The 12923-nt window shown below is 37.2% G+C and overlaps 1 protein-coding gene across 1 annotated transcript in view; it reads right to left on the reverse strand.

Moving 5' to 3' along the window:
* The window catches only part of SMOC2 (SPARC related modular calcium binding 2), a 151536-nt gene that overhangs the window by 80616 nt on the left and 57997 nt on the right, over positions 1-12923 (reverse strand). Inside the window, exons 3-4 of the mRNA XM_026085090.1 lie at positions 8304-8410; positions 7085-7184 (exon numbers count right to left, since the gene is read on the reverse strand). Coding sequence (XP_025940875.1) covers positions 7085-7184; positions 8304-8410 — 207 coding nt within the window. The remainder of the gene's footprint in view (positions 1-7084; positions 7185-8303; positions 8411-12923) is intronic.

The following is a 12923-nucleotide window of genomic DNA, read 5'->3' on the forward strand; positions in this document are numbered from 1 at the left end:
TTGGAGGAGACAGGGACAGGGCCTTAAGAGTCTGAGCCAGAGATGGTTGCAGGAGAGGTCCACAGAGCTGTAGTCCTTAGGAGACAGAAGTAGTGGGAAAAGGAGTTATGAAGTTTGCAGGAGATAGGTTTTAACAGCTTATTCTTCCAACCTGGACTTCAGTCCAACACAGTATCCAGTCTTGATTTGAAATAATCAAGAAATGGAGAATCCACAGGTTTTACAACAGATAGCTCCCTTCAGGATAATATGCCTCAGGGTAATATGCCTCAGGGTAAATACTGCCTCATCACCTATGCACATTTTTACAACCATTTGTATGATTCTAACTCCTAGCCACTTCTTATTGACATATCTGTCTCTGATGCATTAAAAAAAACTTTAAATGTGGTACTTTTCTCCCTGAATAGCCAAATACATGATCAAAAATTAAAAAGCATAATGTCTATAAATTCTTACCACAACAATTTTTCTTGCATACACCTGGAGTAATGAAAAAACATTTCCATCTGACAGCTGTTCAGTATGGTGTGAAATGATTTGGTTGCCTTAATTACCTTAATTTATTTCCCTTTGGGAGAACTAAATTCACTAGGAATTAAACAAACAAAAAGAAACCCTTGCTGTTGTTCTAAAGTAAGTATTTAAATAAGAGAACTCACTACATCAAAGCCTTATTTACCATGCTGAATTGATGGTTACTTCAGCATGAAATTTAGACAAGAAAGTCTGCCAGAGAGAAAACAGCTAACATAACAAATCTGGCATGCATATTTGAAAGCCTCCATAAAAGAATACATGACCATGAAGCCAAGCTGGCATTATCTTCTGAAGGATTCGGCTTTTAGTGCAGTTTTTAAACATTCATATCAAAAATATTCTACTTTGGAATTGTTTCCTCTTTTGTGGCAGTGTATTTTTCTTGCATCATGTTTGAATCACCAGAAATTCAATATACTTAGTAACAGTTGCATCAGTATTAATTCAGACAGGAAAAGAAAAAGGCATTATCATCATAAGAAGTATATCCAAAGCTGTTTGTGATAGCTTGCTATAAACAGACTAGAACACTAAGCCCTGTTGTTCAACCTGAAGAGGAGGCAGATTCTTGTATTCATGCTAGTTGAAGCCAGAAGACCTGAGGTTTTAGGGGACTGGCTTGAATTTGATAAGAAGCTCATCCTGAATTCAAATAAGATCTTCCAGGTATAGGAAGCAGTGTGTATGAAATTACAGGTTTTTCTAATTGCACTATAGACAAGTGATCCAAATCTTTTCTCAGATTTCATCCAGCTGCAATTAACTATATAGTTTCTCAATTTAATTTTGATGCAGAGGAGTATAATTATAAATTCTCTTACAAATCCAGACGTTTTAGGTCTGACTCACAACAACACTAAACTGATTTACATCAATTTGTCAGTACAAAAGAGGTCCTGACATGGGGATGGTTTTTTATGAACAGCCACTGATAGTCCCCTTGCACTACAAAGAGTGAAAAAGTGAAGCCTTAGTTTAAGCGAGACCTGTGCTCTCTGTCTGTTCTCTACACACACTCAGAACTAGCATTATGAATGGAACTGATAATTGAGTTCATACCTAAGCAATTTAAAGCATCTGTGAAATTTAAACAGTTATTCCACATCCTAGACGAAAAGTGGAAAAGCCTTTCCAGACTTCATTAACATCAAGAGGCCTTCAGATTACTCCATATGTATGAGAAATGGTGAGAAATGATGACTTCGCGATACTGATGTACAATCAGGAAAACTGAACTTTTTTCTATGCTTTGCTTTCTTTTACCTAAATTTTGAAGGAAAATTGATGGGTGTAGGGACAGGTTGGCATGCACAAAGGCTAACCACAGCATAGTGAAACTAATTTCACTATGAAATTACATGAAGGTTGGGAAATTAGGATCCCTAGGCTGACCTTAATTTTTGTAAACATCCTTGGGAAGCTAAAGAAAATATTCACAGAACTTCCTAAAAAGTGAAATCACTGCCCTTAACATACTTTCACTTGGGATTTTAAATTTATGTGAATAAATATTGGCAGAAAATTTGTTTTTGTATTCACTCTGAGCTGGGGAGAATGTTAGTGAACTTACATTGTTTTTTTTTACCATTTTCTGAATATATTTGAGTTAGAAGTACTTCTAGCTTAAATGGTGATAGGATGCTGCAAACAAAAGTATTTAGGAAATTATATCTTCAATACTCACGACAGAAGTGCTCAAATTTTCAGCCAGGCAACAAGCAGAAATCGCAGTGTTTAACTTTTCTAAAAGTTAGGCAATACAAATCAACTTTCAAGTTTTTAATGCACTATAAGCAACCAAATCACACCACATAAACATATTGATGTTAGCGGAGAGAGCAAGGAGGGATGTTAGATTCAGCAGCATTATTTTAACAAGAATAATTCTAGTTCATACATACTTATCTCCTCCATTTGCTTAGCTATCCATCCATTAATGATTCTGAGGATTTTTTTTTTTAATGGTAGAAATATTCATGCCTTAGTTTATTACCAAACCCACAATTCAGCCCAGTTTCAGTCAAACAATTTCTGAGGCATAGAAAATCTTTCAGGGAATGTGGTGTGATTTTTGTGGTTTATGATTTTAACATATATATTTTCTATAGTTCTGATCATATATTACTGGGCTTTAAAGGAGAAAGGGAATGCTTACTATTATCTGTTTTAGATAACAACTTTTGATCTCCTGCTAAGGAATACTTAATAAGTAATCATTGAATGCAGAGAACAAGAAACAGGAACGTAAACTGCCCATGTTCTATATTTTGCACGTGTGTGTACGAGTGTTTAGGGAAAGTACTATGTATGGGGACAGAAGAACCAGATAATTCCAGGATGGAAATTTTTCTCAGTTAACAAAAGCAATATAATGTAAACTCAAAAAACATCATTGCTTTCCCAAATATGATCATTTTCATTTTATTATCTGATGATAATATTATACAGGTGCAAAGAGTTCTGAATTTTTAAGGTTACTAGCATTTTTGCCTTTAGAGATGATGATGGCATCTTAAATGTGAGGTAGCAAACCAACTTCAAAGAACAATAAAACTTGTTGCTATCCCTCTGCAACCTCATTGGCATGCTAAGGCAGAAGCCCAGAAGAGTTAAAATGGCAGACAAATCCTACTCCTACAAAGGAGAACACTTTATTTTCCTGTGAAAATTTAACACCTGCTTCTCAATTTCTGACCCATTTCCCAGAACTCCGGGATTGGAATTTCTGCAGTTCCCTGCAGTGCTGTTAACAGAGATGGAGAGTTGTAAAAATGTCTATTTTACGTATGGCGTTCTTTAGTGAAAGGATTGGGGGACATTAATCATTTTTAAGGAGCTTTCTTTTTAATGCTGTCATGGGAATGTGTTTGATTTACTCTCCTTCTCACCACTGCTCCTGGAACAGTGGAGGTTATATCCACGGAGTGGAATGGCATTTTGAGATTTATCATGTGTGTTTTAGCAGTACCGAGTGTTGGTGTGGGAAGGACTGGAAAGGATGGATGAGGAGCTTTTTCAGGTAAGGATGTAGTAATTAAATGGAAGGTTTTACATGAATCCACTGAAAAGAGTCCTGCATTTTTAATGCTGCTTTAGAACCTCCATCCTTCCACATCTTTTGTCTCTAGCAAAAAAGACAGTTTTAATAAGAGTAACCAAAACAGCACAGTGAGCACTTAATTGCTCATACAGATATTGCAGATACATAAAAAATATATTTTCTATCACATGATCTGAGATAGCTTTAGGAAGAATCATGTCATGCAGATAAGGAATTTAACATTTAGGTAAAGTTATTTGACCTATCCAAATCACACAGAAAATATGAAGCATGTATAGGGAAAAGAACCAGGAAACCAAACTCCTAACTGCCCATTCTAAATTCTGCTCCATATTCCCTTTATTAAAATCCAAGTTCTTTCAGACTGTCATGCTCTTCTCTCCTATTTCCAGATATTCACCCAAGCCAAAGGAGGTTCCACTGGGAGAAAATGAAAGGCAAGAAATTATCCCATAATTTAGGAAGAGCACAGTTGATTAGATAAGTATTTAAACCTTATCTGAAGTTACTGCAGAACTGTAATTGGAAACACTGTAAATTTTTACTTAGAAGAGAATTTTTCACACATTCTATGGTACCATATTTCCTATGAGAAAATCATTCCAAAAGGATGTTCACAGCTGACTCTACCTGTCATCTTGATGGTCTGCATGGGTTCTACTCTAAAGGGAAAAGGTGGCAAAAGTGGTCCTGGGAGAAAACAAGTCTGTTACATATGCATAAACCTCTTTGAAATAACTATAACACCATTCCTGCAGAATAAACAGAAGCAAGTGAAGGCTACATAAAAATGCAGCTGTCAGGATGCCATTACTACAAGAGATCTGCTTGCAATATCAAGAAATAGCAAGACAATGCCTGCAAACAGGCTAGCAACCACAAAAAATGTATTAGACTGACTAGGGACAATAATCTGGGAAATAATAGGATCCCACAATTGCTAGTTAAGACAGGAGCACATCTATTCAACATCAGTATACCTACTAATATTTTCATTGAAATTTCTGTGCATAGTGGTGCTAAAGAAAAAGTATAAAGGTGAATCAGTGGTGTTCTGGAAAACATCAACAGTCCTGCTGGGGGGAAAAAAAGAAAAAAAGTTTTTTATACTAAACGGATGGCAATTCTGAGCATATAGTGGGAAATGGGAGAGATGTGCAATTCTGCTTCAGGCTTTCAGTAGGAAGTGTAAGCACGAAGTTTTGCCTTATTATGCTTTGTAACTTTCTAAGAAAACCTGTAGCTGTCCTCTCTGCTGAATGAAAAGGTTTCTCCACACCTCTTCAAGACTGAGCCCTTACCCACTACAACCGCAAAATCCCCTAGCGCTTCAAGTTAATTTCTGAATTCTGCTGTAGCTGGAATTCTTTCCTAAGGGACAAAGGAGAAGTGGTGAGCAGTAAACACAAGAGCACCAATACAAGCAGAGAAAGAATTCTGCAGAGCCAGTACCAAACGATCTAATGACAACTAGAGAACTATCCTTGGCCTTCCATGCAGTAGAATCAGGTTCTGCATACCTGCTTGGACTCAAAAGCAGTCTTTTTATCCCTGAACTATCAAATTAAAATAGAATGCTAGCATCCCCTTCTCCTTGGCATTTCTGCAAAACTAACTTCCCTTCCCATGCCTCCATAAAAATACCGAAGCAATCTGGCAGGTTATCTGCTAGGCCCATGAATATACCCTTGAGGAAAATCAGGGCTTGGTACCTGTAAAGGTAGAATAGTTCTTCAGTGAATCTATTAATCAACCTGAAACTACACTGCAGCTTCTCCTTGATACTAAATACACAAAATCAAGTGAATGTACAGTAACCAATTCAGCAAAATTTTGACTCAAAAAAAGTCACAGATTGTGACACAGTTGCCAAACAATTACTTGTTGAAATTTCAGCATATACATAATCTTTTCTTCATTGATGTAGGTGAAACTGAGGAAGCTACATGGCTTTATGACACAAATTGGTATTGCAGAGAAAGCAATGAAGGCACACTTTCAAAGAAGCCATGGTTGTGAATGTGCAGAAACACCTCTGTTTAAGAGTACGTTGAAGCACATAAACGCTATCCTAACCATCTGTGTCTTCTGAAGCCATGACCCAGTTATAAACAGTAATTACATTAAAATTAATGCATGTGTTTCTGAATTTTAAGCCTTGTGAACATTTTATATGACTTTTCACAATTCACTGCCATGCCACAGTAACTCTTCAACATATATCCCATTTTAGACTGCATCAAATGGATTAGACTGAAGATTATTCTTTTTAGCTAAAGTTTACCCACAGGCAAAATGCATGGAAGGCTCTGAAAATCATTTAAACTAGACAGACTTCAAAGATGGAATTAACTTTTCATAGTCTTTGTTGAGATTTTTTTCTCTAGTCCTTCCTTCCTTCATCTATTTATTAAAAACATCAATATGGTACTTGAACAATTGAAGTAGATCATGCCAGATGAACTCTCTCAACGGCAATCCACCTCTGACTTTGCAAAGACACCTTTTTTCAGCTTAATTTATGTTACAAGGTGAACTTATTTGTTACTAGTTATTCCTTCCACTCTCTGAAAGGGAAAGCAGAAACATAATAGACAGAGCACAAGTATTTTTAGAGCTGTTTCTGTTGAAGGGGTGCAATTCTGTCAGCCTAAAGCAAGGTGAACAGTAATTCTGGCAACTGCTCATACACTGAGGATTTATTTTATATATTATCAGTGTCAATGAAATAAGGTCAGAAGCAAATTCCTTAAAAACAGTGAGCCTGTTAATTGTCCTGATGAAAGATAAAGGGCAGTGCACACAGCAATGAGTTTGATTTGACAATTAATTTCTACAGACAATGATTCCATTACGTTCTTAGTGCTTCATTTCATTTTTATTTCTCCTCTGGATTTGGCCATTTATCAGATTTGCTGTACGAGCTGTTTCACTAGGCTACATCACAAATCAGGACATTCACACTCCATATTTTTGTTGGGGTTGCGATTTTTTCTATAATCTAAGTACTTAAAATATCTAAAAGGCAAAATCCTCTGGAATTTTTGCAGTGAGTTTACCAGCCAGAGAGTTACAACATAAAGAAAGAACTACATCAGCAAAGCAGTTATATGGTTTCATATATCAACATATATATATCATACAAACAACCACAGCAGAAGAACACCCCCTCAATCGCTAGATTATAGTACAAATAAAGTAGATGGATCATAGAATCACAGAAAGATTTAGGTTGGAAGTGACCTCTGAAGAACTCAAGCAGGGCTAACTTCAAAGCTAGACCAACTTGGTCGGGGCCTCATCCAGTCAGCTTTTGGAAATCCCCAACGATGGAGAGTCCACAGTCTTTGTTGGCACCTGTTCCTGTGCTGAACCATGCTCCTGGTGAAGAATTTTTCCCTTAAGTCTAATCAGATGCCACAGACGAACCTGACTGTTATTCTTGACACAATGTTATAACCTGGCCAGCCAAACAAATCTTACCTGGGCACCGGGGAGTTTTGTGGGCCACAGCAGTACCACTGATAGGACGACCATTAGGAGTGACACACCAGCAGTATCCAGTGTAACTATGGCACTGAACCTGTCAGAAATGATACAAACCATGTGCAGTCTATGAGACATAAGTCTATTATCCCAAAGCATTCATGACACACGTACAAATGGCTAGTCCAACAAACTGTATTGGCGAAGTCTAGAATGATAAACTATAAAGGACCTTAATTTCAGTCCAATATATAATTCCTTAGCATAAAGAGCTTCTTTCAAGCACAGTGTGGTAGGTCCTTCAGTTTACAGTGGAAGAGAAAACTATTGAAATATGTTGTTGCTTATGCCCTATTTCAGAAGAGTGAGGTGCAGGTGTTATGAAAACCTCACAGTGAAGGTCCTCAGGGGACACATAAACTGCTCCTGAAGTAAGCAATCTTGAGTTTTTTTCCACATAGAGAACATATTGTTCCACCCACTGAAAGAGCAGAACACAGTGCTTCTGCCAGCATTATTCATATCCCAAGCTGTCCGAAAGGAAACTCTTGGAATTCCTCTTAGAAATCAATTGCATTTTATTTCCTGAGGGCCAATATCACTTCCTTCACCACACTTAAACTGAGAAGGACTGTCTTCTGCACAACTCTGTGATTTAAATGCAGTACAGAGGTAGCAGAAAGCAATCATTATTAGAATATACATCAAAGAATAAGCTTTTAACTGCATCCCTTCTGAATTCTATGATCTAACCTACATAAATTAGTCTCAGGCCGTATGCTTGTGCAGAAAATCAGCTGAGAATAGGGAAGATTCCTGTATGATTCATGCTTTAGCACTAAGATACGGACTCTTGTCACAAGATTTCTGGTTCAGATCAGGAGCAGATCAGAAATTCCAAACATTTTACCATCTGATGAGTATTCAGGGGGATACAAGAATGACTCAGCTGTCTCAGCCTAGAAGAATAGGGAGTGTATCACATTAATTGCCAATGGTAATGTTTGGCTCTTTTGCTGGCCAACTCTGAAAAAAAAACAAGGACAGTTGCCACAAAACATAAATTTTCCTTCCATTTTTTAACCTCAGTGTTAGCATAAATTATGTTCCATTTTGAAATTACATTTCATTATGTTACATTTTTCTTCATTTTCTGCAAACACACACAAATTCTAACCTTTCAGACATGCAAAATACCAAATCAAAAATTTTCAACCTGACTGTATGTGCCATCGTCATTGCATTCCGGGATAAACACTTGTTGAAATTCCTTGCGAGCTTGTTCCTGGGTGTATTTCCTCTCAGCCACACATCTGGAAACATCTAGAAAAAGGGAGAAGACAAGTTAGTTTCATGATGCAATGTAAAGGTAGGTGATAACCTAGGTGATAACCTAAAGAGAAAAAAGGAAGAAGGCTCTGAAACCAAAATAAAGAGAATGGAAATGATAATCAGTGATAATGTACAGTTACTTGGATTATTTTTTGGAAACAAAACCAATGAAAGACAATAATTGTATCATAATTGCTTTTCAGGCTTTTGGTCAATATCATACTAATTCACCTTCCTGACAGTAGCATTTCCCACTGAGTATCATATGACAGTCACTAGTATACCTACGTTCTTCTTCTTACCTTTTGGCTGCCTATTTAACCTATAAATTCTTTTGGTTTGCCCAAGTGTGCTCACGCTGCCAAGAAGCATAAACAAAACTGAAATTTTACCATATCAAAGGCAGGAGGTCAGAAAAAGTGAAGCACAGAGGGTAGAACTGGGAAACAAGATGGAGGGAGAGCCTTGAGACACAGCCTTGCTGCTCTTGCTGTTGCCAAAAAGGGTAGAAGAAATGGAGCTGATCCTGCTGATTTGATATAGTAATAACTGCCAATATTTTCTCAGCGCTGGTGATAGTAGCAGTAAGACCAGTTTTCTAGTTTTTCATGAAAGGCAAAGCAGACAGCAGGAACATAGCTGCCTTGTACTTCCTACTCTGAGTTTGCACACTGTTTACTTCAGTTAGGCAATGATCTCAGTTGTGACTATGGGTGCCACTACCAGGCTGGTAAAAAAATTAAATTAAATTTGCTGCACAACACAGGACTTGTTGGGGGAGTGGGCAGTTCAATAATATATTTTTTTCCATATTTAATTCATATTATGCTAACAATGTGTGGTACAGTTTATGAGTTAGACTTAAGTCAAGCCTACCACATGGACCTTTTTTGTCCACTGTGTGGTTCCTTGCACCGTCTTACATATTACTTGGTACTGGTCTCTATCCAAGAAAAGGTAGCAAACTGAATAGTTTTAATTCAGTAGAGTTTCCATTGTCTAATATATTACACTTTGATTAGGTAGCCAAAGACTGAGAAAAGACACAAAACAACCTGTTGTAATTTTTTTGTTTAAGGTAATTACAGATTTTAGCAAGTTGCTGATGCAGAATCAGTATTTCAGGATCTGCTTGAGCTAAGCAATTTCAAGACAAATGAGAATACCAGGCAAGCTTAAGGTAGCATTAATGATTTCAAGATGTGACTGTAACATCTGAATTAGAATAATCTCAAGTGTACAAGCAGAAAAAATTACTGCTTCTGATCTGTGTTTTGTTTAAAGATTGTTTGACAGTAAATGGCTGTTAGCATTCTAGGATTAAAACTGTCCACTGTTTACCTATGAGACAGGGACATTGTGGTGGTTAGTGACTGTAAATTCTTAGCACAGGAACAGATTTTCTAGCCTATGCAAGTTGTACATTGAACAGAATCAGAACAGTAAGGCAACAGCACTCTCATTTCCCCATTTGATACCAGTGCATCTTGACATTTCTTCAGCATCTAACAGTCCCCAAGAGCTACTCTGTCATATAAGCGCGAGCCAGTTAAGTTCCTGGTCTCCCAAGCACCCTCTCTGTGCCAATACCATTTAGCCATATATGCACAGGGGCAACATGGAAGTTCTATGCATCTGCAAAAACCTGTCTGTAGTACAGGATGAATTCATCACTGGTCAGCTCCACCAAGCTTTGGACAACTTACCTAGCAAAATTAGCACAAAAAATTCCCTTGAAGTCCTAGACAATCTGGTGTGGAAAGTGCAGCATATTGAGGACAGAAACCAGTCCTCAGTATCTGTGCCCTGAACATAAAATGGTGCCCCCTTAATTCTAATCTTCACAGTGATTTCCCTTCTGGTCTTGGACCTGTATGCATTACTTCTGTTCATTACTTTACTCTTCTGTAAAGTGAGATTTTACTTATATCACAGGAACATTATGAGTGTTATTAGACAGTTCATTTTGGTAAAATGTCTGAAGTACAAGATGTTTTACGTGGAAAATCTAAGTTTTAGACTTAAACTCAATCATATTATGCTGTTTCAGGAAGGATATTCACAGAGACGCAGTGCCACCTAAACTGGACAGAAAAGTTCAACCATCCAGATATATGAGAAAGATAATAAGGCTGAAATAATTTGTACGCTGGTACTTTAATAACTATTAGGTTTTTATCAAGGAAAAATTATAATTAATGTACTGTGTAGCTCAGGTAGAATCTGTTAGTATATGCACTGCCAAAGTTTGGGAAGAAAACAAGAAATATTTTAACCAATCTTTGGTGTCATTTGCRTTATTCTGAGCATGGTTTGGATATACAATACTTAATAACATGTGGTTTTAATGTAGCTAGTATTTTAACTGAAAATAAATCACTTCTTTGTTGGACCTCTGTCCTCATTTTTCTAGAATGACATGTGCTTTAAAAGTCTAAAAGGAAAAGTGGTATAAATTCCATCACATAAGGTCTCTGCTACAGTACTAGCAGGGTTATAAATTATCTCCAATATTTGAATTATCATAAAAGCCCACCAGAGAGAAAGAGAAGTTCTCCAAACTGTCCACCACTTTGTTTCTAAACAGCTTGGTGTTCTAAAGGCATCCTATTTGTAGATGATCTAATAGTCTTTAAAAATAACAATGGCCAAATTTAGTGAAATATGAAATTCAGATCTGAAGCCTTGTTTTGCATAACCATGGAAACATTTTAAAGCTGTTGGGCATTAATGTCCTTCATTATATCAAAAAAAAAAAAATCTCAGGAGGAAGTTCTCTTTTCAAGTTAAGCATCTGAAACTGTGAATAGTCAAAATGTTATTCCTAGTTCTGATTTTTTATTTCACCAAGGTATTGCCATAGGGGAAGAAGTATGACACAGAGATGCAATCCAAACCTGATAGAAGAAATGTAACAGGGCTGTCAAGACAAAAATAAGGCATATAAAAATATTCTTCCTTGGAATACTAATGAACATTAGATTACTAATATAGAAGAGCTAAAGTCATTCCAAACACATCACTGAAGTCAAAAGGAGTTATCATATTTCTGATGATAAATTTGTAAGATTACACCATCTGAGTGTCTGCCTGTGTGTTCCAGTCACAGTATCTTTTGAGTCTGCCTGATTTCAACCAAATTTTCCAGAGGAAAGGAAGAATTCAAGAGAATTATGTTCTAGACCTTATTGAAAATAACAGCTGAAAAAGGAGAAGAAACTTATTTTTTGCCCTGACTGCAAGAAAGTCTGAAACATGAGCTCACATAGAAGTATTCACACAAGAGACAGATATTAAACATGCCACATATGTAGGAAGACCTTGCAGCTCCTAACAAACAAAAGTCAGTCGAGCATAAGGCCCAAACTTGTAGAGAAACCAATCTTTCACATGTCCATTGCTTACAATCACTCAGTGAAGCCAAATGCTGCTGCAACTGTGCTAAGTGCACTCAGCAGTGGAGAGTTCTTGCCTAAGGACCCCACTACACACCTCACACATGCATAACTAATGAAGATGACTCACACATGAACTCCAGATTAGTAGGATGAGTCTAGGCTTAAATGGCTTGCCAACAGGAAGCTCATAGGAGTATTGACATCTAAGGGGATTCCAGTTCAGTCTCTCACACATGGATTCATTTTTCCTTGTTAGCTACAACAGGGATGATTCAGATCAGGATGGCCCCTGATCTATCTTGAAAYGAAGACCAAGAGTAAAAGATGGTGGGACTTACCTGACAACTCTGTGCTTACTGAATCAGCTCACAGCTTTGATTTTCATCATCATAGCACCTGGCCAAAGGAGTCATAGCTCTTTTGAAATGAATGGCATCACATTGGTGACACACAACCCAAGATCAGGGCAGATTCCAAGTCTGCAAGGCTTCAGAAGAGGAAAAGCACCGTGCAATGCTGTGCATCATTGGAATAAGTCAGCCTCATTACAATGTATTGAGCTCTAAAATAAAAGCTTTATTTCTTTTTTCTTTTTGAATCTGGTTTTGTTTAAAATTTTGGAACAATCTAATGAAAAAATCAGGGACTTGAATTTGTACTGGTTTCTGACTGGAATTCCCACTAGACTTTATTTCTCCCCTAGTTGAAGTATTAATAGGGAAGCAATCCAGCAGGCTCCAACAGCAATTTGGTGTACGACATGGTGAAGACTGTTTGGTTCTAGGACCTATAGGAAGCTGAAATGAGGCCTTATTTGCCTACATTCAGACAATGGAAAAAACTAATTTTGCAGATATGTATACCAAACTGTAATTTTTACTTCAGTGGCTGAGTAAGATTCTAATCTCTCTATTCCAGGTAAATGCGCTCTTACATTCCAGAAGCTTGCTGGGAAAGAGTTCTCATAGCACAGAAGCTGAGCATGAAGACACATGAATTTATGCTAAATTAGCTCACCTGGACAGTATTAGCTGTCAAACTGGGGCAGTACCAGGCTCTATGCTTTTTAGCACACTGGCCTGTACGATGTTTGTACTACTACGACT

The sequence above is a fragment of the Apteryx rowi genome, unplaced genomic scaffold, assembly GCF_003343035.1.
Source record: "Apteryx rowi isolate R43461 unplaced genomic scaffold, aptRow1 scaffold_66, whole genome shotgun sequence".
Classification (NCBI taxonomy): Eukaryota; Metazoa; Chordata; class Aves; order Apterygiformes; family Apterygidae; genus Apteryx; species Apteryx rowi.